Genomic DNA, 12,963 nt, shown 5'->3' with positions numbered 1-12,963 from the left:
GTGTGACTTGATCATATTTAACCTTGTGAAAATGAGTTATCTACCAGGTTGTGGGCGTGTGTTTTTCATTTTTGCTCAGAGCACTTTGATTTTGTGCGTGTCTACCTTACCTGTCACACTGCTACTATCTTATTCTAAGGAGCTTGGAAAGAAAAACGTCTGGACTCGAATGAGAGGTGAAACGTCTTCAAGCAACTCAAAGAAGTCCAGACGCTTTTCTTTCCAAGCTCCTTAGAGTATGATGACCTGGATGACTGAGAACCTTCACAGACATGCTACCATCTCATCCTGATAAAGCTGAACATAATTGCATTCATAGTAAATTTAACAGTGCCAGCAAGTGACTTAACTGATTAGCAGCTACATGCAAACAGGTAATATTATTGATAGAAAGCTGTGCATAACAAGGGTGTGTGTGTGTGTGTGTGTGTGTGTGTGTGTGTGTCTTTCTCTCATAGTGTCCTGACTCCAGCTGTAAGCAGGACCTGCACGCCTACCTGCAGCGTATTGCCTTGTATTGCCACCAGCTTAACATCTGCAGTAAAGTCAAGGCCGAAGTTCAGAACCTGGGAGGAGAGCTGGTTGTCTCTGGGGTAAGTTTAGCCTTTTCATTTTATCCTCAAGCACTTTAAGTTGTATAGTTTGAGTTTGAGATCGGATTTTTGTTTTGAAGATTGCAGGCTGGTAAAACTTGGTGACAGTGATGCAGCTTCAAATGTGGGCAAAGTGGCAGTAATTGAGAAGAATGAAGAGACTGAGTAGTGGTGCAAACTGTGCAGGTTTCAGGAAACTTGAGCTGCTTTGTTGTCAGCTTCATGGGATAATCAATGTAAACAGAACTGCACTTGTGTATAGTGAAATCTCAGAGGAATGCCTTTAATTTCTACAACAGTTCTTAAATCAATAGAATCCCACAGCTACTTTTAAAAGTTTTATCTGTTGTTGCCCAAATAAATTAAAAATACAGAGGCTTAATGACACCGGCTGCTGGTTGTGATTACTTAATGATTTATTCTCTGAACTATAAGTTGCAGCTTAAATTTTAAATTTTAATTGAATAAACACATAACAGCATTTAGTGGCTTTCTCTGTGCTGGAAAGGACTAATGTTGCCCTGATGTTTCCTAACCTTTTTACTACCTCAGATAGCACTTTGCAATAAAAAAAAATTACAAGTCCTTTAAGCACTAATTAACCACTTACTTGCCAGTTAAATTCATTTAAATATCTGTGCAGGGAATAATGAATTACTTCCTCCTTTCTGTTGGGCAGAAATGAGAATATCCTTCTACTACTTTGAGTCAAGTGTGAGTGGCGTCTCTGGGGCTGTTAAGTGTGGGGATTAAATTGGTGTGACCTTTTTACATATTCAAAATTTTGTCACACGTGTTTGTATTTCAGACAAGGGACTGGTTGTTAATGCTTTAGTCTGAACTCTTCTCCACAAAGCTGTAAAGATGGATTTAGTTCATTTTTAACTTGATATGAGCTTAAAGACGATTTAATCAGCCTTTACTTTTATCATTTTACAAAGCTGACCCTGTTCTCTCTCTCTCCCCCCCCCCCCCCCCCCCCCCCCCCCCTCCAACATCTCCTCCACTGTATCAGTTGGACAGCGCCATGTCACTCATTCAAGCAGCAAAGAACCTGATGAATGCCGTGGTGTCCACTGTCAAGGCGTCGTATGTGGCGTCTACCAAGTACCAGAAGAACAAGGGCATGGAGGCACTCAATATGCCCGCTGTTTCCTGGAAGATGAAAGCTCCTGAGAAGAAGCCTCTGGTGAAAAGAGAGAAGCAGGATGATGGCCAGACCAACAGAGTCAAGAGATCTTCTCAAAGGAAGCACGTGAACCCTGTGCAGGCTTTGAGTGAATTCAAAGCTATGGATAGCATCTAGACCCCTGACCTCCAACCCCACACATTTATTGTTTAAAAATAACAAAGGATTTTGACCAATGAGTTTTTCTATAGATTGAGCATGTCACTCTATCAAAGAGAGAAGCTTTTAGCATATTTCTTCTATCTTTCCATAGACCGCTTGTCTGTTTGACCCAATATATTCCTCCACTGCCTCATTTTTATTCCACCAGCTCAAATGTACTCTTGTCTAGTATCAAGTGTCTATTCTTCAGAAAGGGAAATCAACTGGACAAAGTTATTCAGTAGGTGAATTTAATGGATATGGGCTTGTGGTTATTTTGTATCCTAACCAGTTTCAGAATAAAACTGTGGGGTCTCCAGGGTGTAAGGCTTGATTACGGCAAAATGCGTTCTGTACTGCAGATATCAGCTATGCAAAATTTCAACTGCCTTATTTTTACCTTTAGGCATAACTGCAGTTAATTTGGATGTGGGAGTCTAACTGGTAGGATTTAAACATGTTTTGGTTCAGCCAAGTCGAGATATTTCCATGTGTGCCTGCGTTTTTCTTTATGCCATTATGTATTTTGTTATGACACTATAAAAAAAAAAAAAATCAGACCAACTTTAAACTTTATTGTCAGCACCATACAATTTGATCCATTTGTACCCCTTGATTGTCAAAGGATATTTTCCTTTTAATTTAACCATCTCAAATTGTATTTGAATGAGTTTTATTGTTGTTATTGTATTGTCTTCAGAAACCAAAGGTGACGGTTTATTCTTACCCTTCTCTTTTGCTACATAACTGATCTACTTGTGTGAACCTACACTTTAAGGCACAGGTCTCCAGCAGTTGAGTCAAACTTTGTTAATTAGCAATAACTCCTCTGTGTTTAAGAGAAGCCAGTGGGCTAAAGAATGAATACACAGTTGTTGGTACTGTCCAAAGCCCACAAGCTTTCATTAGCTGTCAATGAGACCAAACACCACTACATTCTCAACATGTCCAAACTGAGGGATCAATGTTTTTCTCTTCACATCTTAGAAGTTGGCAAGGTATGGAAATGATTATCTGCCTCTTAACTCTTATTGTGTTGCTTGTCCTTTATATATAAAATCTTAATTAGTTTAATGCACAGTCTTTAAGAAAACACGCAAACTGCTTGTTAGACTTTACAGAGTTCAAATAAAAGCAGAAGTTGTTAGCAGCGTGGTTTGCAGACATGTATGGTGGTGCATTGGTTTGCAGCAAGGCTTTTAAATCTTGCTGTTTTGATCTTGGAACTGAATTTGTTTTGCTCATTTGACATCTGTAAACCATAGCAGGATGGGCATGCATGTTTTTTAGGGAACTGAGCATTTTGAACGTTTTTGTTATTTAGGGTTTTTTTTCCCTCCCTACTGTTAACCTTTTGCTGTATTTGAGTCTTGAGTGGATATCAAACTACATTGCTGTGGATTGTTTTGTTATTGAGAGCTGACATATTAGTGGACACTTGATAAATGTAATGTGTCTGCTTTATATCTTAATAAACTTTAAAGTGAATCTAATCTGTTATTTTGTAATTTGTCTTTGTACCACTGCCGACTAAAGTAATGTGCACTGCTCAAAACAATTAAATAAACACTTTGAAAACAAATCATCATTTGATGGAAATTAAAATTACCAACCTGCAGATGGCTGAACTCAAAGACACCCCAAAAATCAAAGTGGAAGAATATGAAGCCAGTCCATTTTGCTGAAATTACTATTGCAGAATTACAAATTGGTAGAGTCATTTGCAGGATCCCCACATGCTTGAATGCACACTCTTTATCAAACTGTGTCCTGGTCTCCCACATCTGGGCCAGAGCCCCTGGATACTCTAAGTTGCCAGTTGATAGCATTGATGGACCGAAACATATCCCAGAGGTGTTCTACTGAATTAGTCAGGTGAGGACGGGGTCCTTTATCCTCCAGGAGGTGCCCACTGACTCAACATGTGAGGCTTGGTTTTGTTGTGCACTAGGAGGAACCCAGGAACCACTGCGCCAGCATAGGGTCTGACAATTTCATCCTCGATAACTAATGGAAGTCGGGGTGTTGTTGCCTAGGCTGTACATGCTTCAAATGGATTAGCCTCATCAGACCATTACTGTCCCTCTGATTGTTTGGTCAGAGACTTTCACACCAGTGTTTTGTTGGAGGTCATTTTGTAGCTCAAAGTACTCATCTTGTTCCTACTTGCACAAAAGACCAGATATCAGTCCTGCCAATGAGTTATGGACCTATGTTCCTGTCCAGCTCTGCTTGATTAACGATCTGTCTACTGGAATCTCTTCCATGTTTGAGGCTTTGCTGGAAGACACAGTGAACCTTCTGGTACATATAGATGTCCCATCCTGGACTACCTGTGCAACCTCTGTAGGGACGACGGTCCAGGTTTTGCATCATGCCACCAATAATGATACTGACCCTAACCAAAACTAGTGGGGAAAAATGTGAGGGGCCTCCACCTGTGAAACCATTCCTTTTTGGGGGTTGTCATTGTTGCTCCTCTAGTGTACCTGTTGTTAATTTCATTAACAACAAAGCAGCTGAAACTGATTACGCCCTCTGATATTTAACTGACCTATCAATTACAAAGTTTAACTGACATGATGCTACACTCTGATTAACACGTTCCTTTAATTTATTTTTATTTCTCCCCTCACTTGAACCATGCTTACATACTTTCCCCCCCTGTTGTACCACTTTTAATTTGTTTTGTAGTAACACATTATAGTATGTGGGGGGGGAAAGCCCAGAAGAGTAATGTTTGCTCTCAAAACAAGCTTTAGCATGCCGCCTAATGTGCTGCTCTGTATAATTATGTTGTACGCCTCCCATATAGACTTCATTATTTTGCAACATACATTGGGTCCTGCTGCTGTTGTTTATTAAAAGTGCAGCTTTTAACAAACACTATATTTAGCCTGGTGCTGGTGCTTATTAAACAATAGCCAGTGAAGTTGGACTGCAATATGTGAAGCAGCCAAGAATTTATATTGCTGCAGTAATCGCACATCAGAGTATATTTGGGTCATTGTAAGGACACTGAGAAGACAAAACCACCTTTTTTTTTAAATTTTTAAATATGAAAGTCAGTTTAAGTATGGTGATTTGCAAGATTGTGTGTGTCCGTCAGTTTTTTTGTTTTTTTACTGTACCTCATTTAAATCGACTTAATAAAATATATAGTTTCCCAGAATCGCTTAGAAAAAACCCACACAAAAATGGATGCAGTAAAAGATTTCCATATCACTGATGGCTGTAATTATACTGTTTTTGAAAGCTGCATTAGGAAAGAATACATATTTTCCAGCTCCTTGTATACGATTTGATGTGAATACATTTACTTAAAAAAAAAAAACATTGGCAAACATGGAACATTAAATAGAAAGACTAAAAAGGTTGATGCATGGTGATAGCTGGAAAATAAATTTTAAAAAAATCATTTGGCGCACCTGTTCAAAACAACAATCAAGCAATCTATGCCATTAAAATTAAGGCAGTTCTGAGAGAAAACGGGGGTCCAATATGAAACTAGCAATGGATAACTGATGAAGTGGGCAGTGAGTGTACATCTCAGTTAAAAAGTTATAAATGTAACTATATAAAAAGTGTCTAAGTCAGCATAAAGCCAGAGTAAGACTTAAAGTGGGGCCGCTGCTGTGTATCTACTGACACACATTTTTCCGCATGGGTTGGAATTAAAGGTCTTTTGGGAAAAAAGACCCCCTGGGCAAGATTATAGGTCATATAATCCCTCGTGACCGTGTGACGTGTTAAATTTACAATTACGGTATTTCATCTCACTGCAGACAACAACATGATATACATACAGCTGCAGGGAAAAAAGCGCAAGAGGATAGTGAATTGAAAGGGTGCAGGAGGACCCAGCAAATTGGGTCAGTGCTTCACACATTTGTACCTGGAACTTTCTGAAAGGTACAACAAAGAACAGCAGATATGGAATAAGGATATAATGAGCTTTTGTCACAGCAGACATATTCGCTTCAGATCGGGGAGAAGCATAGGTGGAATTAATGAGAGTAATGACAGCCCAGTTCCATTAAGCGTCCCAGCAAAGCTATTCCAACTGAAGATAGCCATCGTTCATTTTTGGTAGCTGTGATATATCTCCCACTTGGTGAAAAGAAGACTACAAACTGTCACAATAATGGCTGCGAATACCCCACTGTGGGCAGCTGCGTCAAAGTGAAATACAGTCCCCTCCATAAGTTGAGCAATGACACGATGCTCCCAACTTGTGAAAGTCAGCAGTGGTTTAAGGAAAAAATAGTGAATTAACCATTTTGCAAATGCAGGATTTTTACACAGTCTCCTTCAGAGGACAGGAACTGAAGAGCGCTGATTCGTTTCCAGCTTCAAGCGTGCGCAAAGGGTAACCTCTGCATGCTGTTGTTGCTTCAGCAGAGTCATAGTGGACAAAGACAGTGGCCAACAGTATAGTCAACCCAGACCAGGTGTATAATTGCCATCCGATAACTGCTTTGAGCCTAGTTTTAAATGTACTGGCCGAACATCCTGCAAGTGCAGCCCCCTTATGAAGCAAAAAAGATAGCATTTAATGTAGTGCTGCCATGTTCACAGGCCCAAATATAATTGGACTAAGTTTCACAATTAGAAACACAAGAATTGATTTTAATACTTGGGTGTAAATGCTTTGCCTACAATCTGGGAATCATGGATGTCACCAACTGCTACATTTCCTCCCTTGATAGTTTGCCTGGCTTTTACTGCAGCCGCAGACTTAATCGAATTTCGTGTTAGCGATTGCTTTTCATGCAATAACCCAAACGATGAACCCGTTAACACCAGCTGACTTTGCCAGCTGACTCTGGTCGGGTGCAGCATGTTAGCCACCATCTTCTCTCTTCTCCTGCTCATTTCTGCTGTTCTGTGGCAGTCAGGGAGGGAGGACTATCAAACCAATGTGTGGCAACACCTAGTGAGATTCACAATGGTAAATGGCACTCAAGTGTTAGCGGCAAGTCATGCTTTACACACTGAAAGACCAGTTAGAAGCCTCGCTGGGAGTCCATCTGACCTTTGAGAGAAGCATTACCTGCCAAGTGCACTAATGACTGGAGGGATATTATCCAGAGACGGTTCAACACTTTCAACTTTATCTAATGGTGAGTGAAACTTATTTATTCTTACCCCGCGGTTTTATTCTGCTTCTGTTCAGTTCCGCTATTATCCTGCTCACTGTGCACGTGCTACTTTCTGCCTTTCTTCATACAGTTATGTTTTTGTACTTTTGGCCTTGAAACCATCAAGGTTGAACCTTTCTGTCCATCCAAATGGGCCACAATGGGAGCCATGACGACGTGAGTCATGACGACATGAGCCATGTCACCTGAATGAGAGCTGGGTCGTATTATTATTTTATTATTATTATTATTATTATTTTTTGTAAGGCTTAAATCCTTTTTGGTAGTCAAAGGGTAGCTTTGGGTAGAATTTTGACTTGCAAGACTTTCAGTGCAGAACTTTATCACGCTTTTGTGTTGCTACTTTCACTAAAGTATCTGAAAATAAATGAATAAATTTGAATCTATCCGACTCACTGGCATCTTCAGGGGAACTTCCATGTCATAAAGTATGCCGTCCCTTGCACATAATAATGAGTAGGAGGAAAACTGTCTTGGCAGCCTTGGTTTTCACAGAGGGTTACATTTCTCATTGGAGTTTGGGCCTGCACCCTAAGTTCATTGTAAGAAGTACTTAAAGTATAAATCTTCCTCTTTATATTAAAATAAACCCGCACTATTATGAGGAGCTATGAGGAATAAATCTGCTCCCTTAATGTTAAAAGATCCAGGGCAGCCTGAATTAGCCAGGCTGTAGGAAGAAGCAGTAAATTTTGAAACCGTAAACATCAGTTATTGGTAATAATAAACCTCACATCAGTCCTGTGCTGATGTTGCCTTATGCATCACACTGCATTAGGGTGGTATTTCCACCTGTGTTTCTCCACAAAGCAGGATGCAGGACCTTAAACTGATACAGGTGTTCTTATGTCTTCACTGAAAACCTGAATGTTCAAAGTAATTAAATACATTAAGTGGAGGAAAATTCATCATCTTCAGGAGGTTAAACATGACTTTCTGTATGCATTTTTCCACACACACATATATATAAGTGCTTTACCATAAAATACAGTAGTGCTTTGAGGTCTATAGTGGCCTTCAGCTCGTCTGCAGTTTTGGGTCGAGCGTTTCACTGAACTTGTCTACGATGTTCCGTTCAAGCAAGTTTGCCGGCCAATCAAGTTCAATAATAATATGGTTATCAAGCCATTTAATTGTATTTTTGGCCGTGTGAGCAGGTTCTGAGTCCAGGAAAGCAAATCAGCATCTCCACAAAGCCAGTCAGCTGATGGAAGCATGACGGTCTAAAATCTCCTGGTAGATGCTGCTTTGACTCTTGACTTGATAAAACACAGTGGACCAAACACCACCGGCTGAGCAAACTGAGCACAAAGTCTCCTTCCTTCCATCCTACCTAGGATGCTTCTGATGTTGATGAGTGGGTTGATATTAGGGGTGGGGGAAAAATCGATACTGTGTAGTATCGTGATATTTTGTTTGCTAATAATGTATCGATACAGGGACAGCAGAAATCGATATTTTGTTACAAAAAAAGGTTTTGTGCTCTGACTTCAGAGCATGTTGATCCTTTTTCTGAGCAAGAATCCTGACATTCCTTCACTGCCCAAATGTGTTTAACTTTTTTTTTGGCAGCAATAAACATGACAGCTTACTTATTTTAATTTAAGACATGTTTTATTTTAATTAAGTTTAAAACTTTTTTTATTTAATGTAAAATTATATTTTGTTTTAATTTACTTTCAAATTCTTCAGTTGCTGAATGGGCTGCGTAGTTTTCATAAATTGCATAGTTCAGAACAGCTATAATTGTACCAGATGGTTGCATTCAGTTAAGTTGGACTAGACTGTAATACAAACCGTTCAGTTTGTCAACATTAAAACTGACTGAAATGAGAGAAAGACTGAGTGTGAGACTTTGATATTAGATAAAATGAATATTGATAAAGTTTACCTTTATGTACAGAATCTGAATATCGCAGATATTTTAAAAAATTGCAATAATATCGTATCGTGCGTTAAGTATTGCGATAATATCGTATCGTGGGATGTATGGTGATTCCCACCTCTAGTTGATATTAGGAATGCGACATTCATAGCTCCCTTCCTGAAGAAGCCCGTGTGTGCTGACTCTTGATGCACACGAGCCTCAGTCCACTCCTCGAATTGACTTTTCTTGGCAATCCTCTCCTAACCCTAACGCTAACATCATCCCTTTTGCTTCCCTACCATCAACTTTCTATTAACACACTTTGAATACAGCAGTGTGCATGTGAACAGCCAGCTTTTTCAGCAGGGAACGTCTGGATAACTGTGACATCAGCAGTCTTCAGTGTTTTTGTGCATAGAACCAGACCAAAGGATACACAGTGTTCATCCTTACTCACTCTAAATAAAAGATACTGGATCATCAGCCGTACAGCGGGTAAGCTGACGGAGAGCCAGTGTGACACTGATACAGGTGTGGAGGTCCGAGAGAACAGTGAAACAAACAGGTGGAAAGATGGAAAAACTCAATGCACTAGGAGGTCGAGGCTGTCTCCATCTAGACTCAAAATTAATACCTTTTAAAACTATTCTCACACATAGTTTCAAACCTTAGATCAGTGATTTCCAAAGTGTGTGCCGGAGCTTCTTGATGGGCCACTAAGTTACTGCAGGCAGGTCGTAGTAATAACGAAAATTCCGTTTGAAATGAATCAGAATCAGAGTCAGAATAATTTATTAATTCCAGAGGAAATAATGTAGTCAGAGTTAATGAGAATATTAAATAATACAATATATTGCAAAATATTACAGAAAATTAAATATGAAATAAAGTTGAAGTTGAGGTGCCCCTCTCATCATATATTATACATTATATAACTGACAGTTATTTTCTTTGTGGAGGATGTGCCGATATTAAAGGTGTGCAAGGTCTGTATTACAAGTATGTGCAGTTACATATTTATTTATATTATGATTTCCTGGTTTCCAGGTGAGCTGCAGCAGTCTCCTTAACATGTTCTACTAAATTCTACTAAATATGATCGGTCAGAACCATGGGCGTAACGTTGTGCTTAACACTGGGGTGGGTCAAGATCTCTGTCTAAGTAAATAAATAAATCAGATGATTAAACATGCAACTGTTTTGCTGGTAATAACTGAAATGAGTAAAAAAAATTAACAGCCTATCTATGCAAGATAATTTATAATTTTATTGTGAGGGTTATATTGGCTGGGTCTGATTATTGGGGGGGTCATAGCCCCCCTAACACCCCTGGAAATTACGCCCCTGGTCAGAACAAAGTATGATTATCTTTAATGTAATTTAGACTGAATCTTAAGCATTTTGGTTTGAGGTTAAGCTCAGCCAGTCATCCATCTAAGCCTTGTCTAGGGTTTCATTGCTGTTAACCCAGGCAAATATATTTCTGTAAATATGGCCGCCCATTTTCCAGAGACTGAGCGTTGACAGTTAATAGGAGAACGGATTCTCCTCTGACGTGAAGGAGGACACCTAAATCTGCCGAGGCCTTGTAAAGTGAAACAGTGCAGGATGTTTCTTTTTCATGAGGCATTTGAATGCAGATATGATGCAAAGGTGACACCGCTGAGCAGCTCGTCATGTCAAAACCCCCTGCTGCTAGTTTCCCCCCCATTTGCTGTATCATTCAGGCTGCTGTCATTGCATGACATGTGTGAATGAACTTTTATCAATCACGGCGGTCAGGTATGACAGTTTAATCAATAGGGTACGTTTTCCGAGAGATTCGCATTATTTTAAAACCAGAGGAAAGGCGCTGTGGGGGTGTGGAGAGGCAGAGTGAAGGAGGAGGGGGGTAGCAGATTGTTGGGGAATGGTTGAGTTGAACTTATTGCTGTCGAGCGATGCAGTACATAAACAAAGGAACAGAGGGACTTCTGAAGTATTAGCCCTGAACCAAGTGGGAGAGAACTGGCAATAAACACAGGATGCTGGGCTGTCAGTCTGTCAGTGGATGTCTCAGATTTGGCTCTGTTATCTGGAGTATAAATGTTAAATGTATGACTGGCTGAAAGGGCCTGTGAACCCCATCATCCAGATGCCAGTGTACAATCATGTCAAATAAGGTAGTCTCGGCTAACCCGGCTAAATGTCAATAGCCTTACACAGAATTCAGTAGCCCACTGAGTCCAGCAGGGACACCTGGGGAGACGGTCATTCACTCTGAACTTGTGAATGCTCTCCAATGCCAGCAAACACACCGAGAGGCTCTTTTATTTAGTGCCAGGCTACTTTGTAGTGGGATAATTTGACAGGTGAAGGTTTCAGTTGTACACTCTAAAACCACGAGGGATCACAGTCTGTTTATTCAAACACGCCTCTCAACAGTTAGAGCAGTGACAGATCTCCTCTCTGTTAAGCTGTGGGGGTAACCGAGCAAAGTCAAAACTCTGGAAACAAACGGGATGTGTTTAATCTAGTTTCAAGGTCTTCCATCAGTGATCCTGACCTCACGAGCTCAACCTTCTAAGAGCATCATTAATACTGACGCTCTCGCATTAATAAGATGACACAAAAAAGGGCACCGCAAGTTCACCTAAACCACACGTACAGGCTGGGAAAGAGGGGAATCTGAAAGAATATTAATCACCCAAGGGCCAGCAGGAGAAACTGTAGCTATTGTAAGTTACCGCATTGTATTTTGGCCTTCTGTGTCAGGTTTATAGTAGCACAGTAACCCACTTGTCATGTTTAATATAAGTATTGTCCTACAGGGGATTTCATTTTTCTTTTCCTCGTGGAAGTGTAATTAGTGATGGCGCATGGGGCTTTCAGTCTCCTCAGCATTCATCTACTGGCTGGTCAGAGGTTTTATTGTGATTGCTGAGCTGAGTCTTTTATTTTTTTACAGTCTGCAGCTGTTTTAGCCAAAAACAAGAAGGGGTTCACCATCACCATGCCAGGCATCACTACATCTCAGCCCCTCAGGATTGCTTAAAATGGTAAAGACTGGGCTACAATGTGAAATATTGCAGGCTTTGGGAAGTGCCTTTAAGCACTGATATTCGTAGTGATTTATTAAATGGACTGGTACTTACATAACGCTTTCCTACTCTGACTAAGCACTCAAAGCCCTTTTTACCGCCAGCCTCATTCTCCCAATCATACACGTATTGATACAAGTGCTTTTTGTCCATACCTAAGCACCCTGTCTAACATTCACACTCCAGTGGATGCATTTGGGGTAGCTCGGGGTTCAGTCGCTTACGAAGGATTTGAGATGCAGACTGAAGGAGCTGGGGAGCAAACCACTGGATTGATATGATAGATTATTTACTCTACCTTGTAATTCTTAAATTTTAAGTAAATACAGCCGGTATTGTATCCAGAGCTCGCAAATTAAGCCATAGGTACAAGGTCCACAATGGGGAACTATAACCAGGACTTGTCAAGTCAAATCAAGTGGCTTTATTGTCATTTCAACTATGTGCAATGGTACAGTGAAGCAAGGCAACAATGGTGCTTCATATAACAGACAATCAACATAGGACTATATAAAGTGCAAGTGTGCAAAAATTACAAAAGAAACAGCCACAAGACAGTGCAGACGCAACAGTGCAATAGAAAAGTGCAACAATGATGGTGAGTTGTGCAAAAAGTACCTTGATGTATGAAGGTGTGTGTGTCAGTGCATCTCTATTATCAGTCTTGCACAGCGCTCCCCAACCTTTTTTGCGCCACGGACCGGTTTATGCCCGACAATATTTTCATGGTCCGGCCTTTAAGGTGTCGTGGATAAATACAACAAAATAAAACCAATACCAGTACCGAAAAAAAGAAGATTTATTCATAACACACGTGAAAAGACCCAGGAAAACCGAGTTAACGATAAAAACGATAACAAAATAACGCTGAAAACCGATAAAAACCCTGAAAACCATACATTTCACACCCAAGCCTCAACTCTCGCGGCCC

The 12,963-nt window shown here is 40.2% G+C and overlaps 1 protein-coding gene across 1 annotated transcript in view; it reads left to right on the top strand.

The window, feature by feature from the left end:
- The window catches only part of ctnna1 (catenin (cadherin-associated protein), alpha 1), an 80,511-nt gene extending 77,095 nt beyond the window's left edge, over positions 1-3,416 (top strand). The window contains exons 17-18 of the mRNA XM_085290364.1: positions 459-593; positions 1,609-3,416. Of these exons, the coding sequence (XP_085146490.1) occupies positions 459-593; positions 1,609-1,899 (426 nt within the window). The 3' untranslated portion in view covers positions 1,900-3,416. The remainder of the gene's footprint in view (positions 1-458; positions 594-1,608) is intronic.
- The last annotated feature ends 9,547 nt before the right edge of the window (positions 3,417-12,963 follow it).

Source organism: Mchenga conophoros, linkage group LG2 (assembly GCF_057382185.1).
Source record: "Mchenga conophoros isolate Kocher_MC1m ecotype Shallow Benthic linkage group LG2, M_conophoros_male_GT1.1, whole genome shotgun sequence".
In the NCBI taxonomy this organism is placed as follows: Eukaryota; Metazoa; Chordata; class Actinopteri; order Cichliformes; family Cichlidae; genus Mchenga; species Mchenga conophoros.
This window is presented reverse-complemented; position numbering and strand designations above follow the sequence as displayed.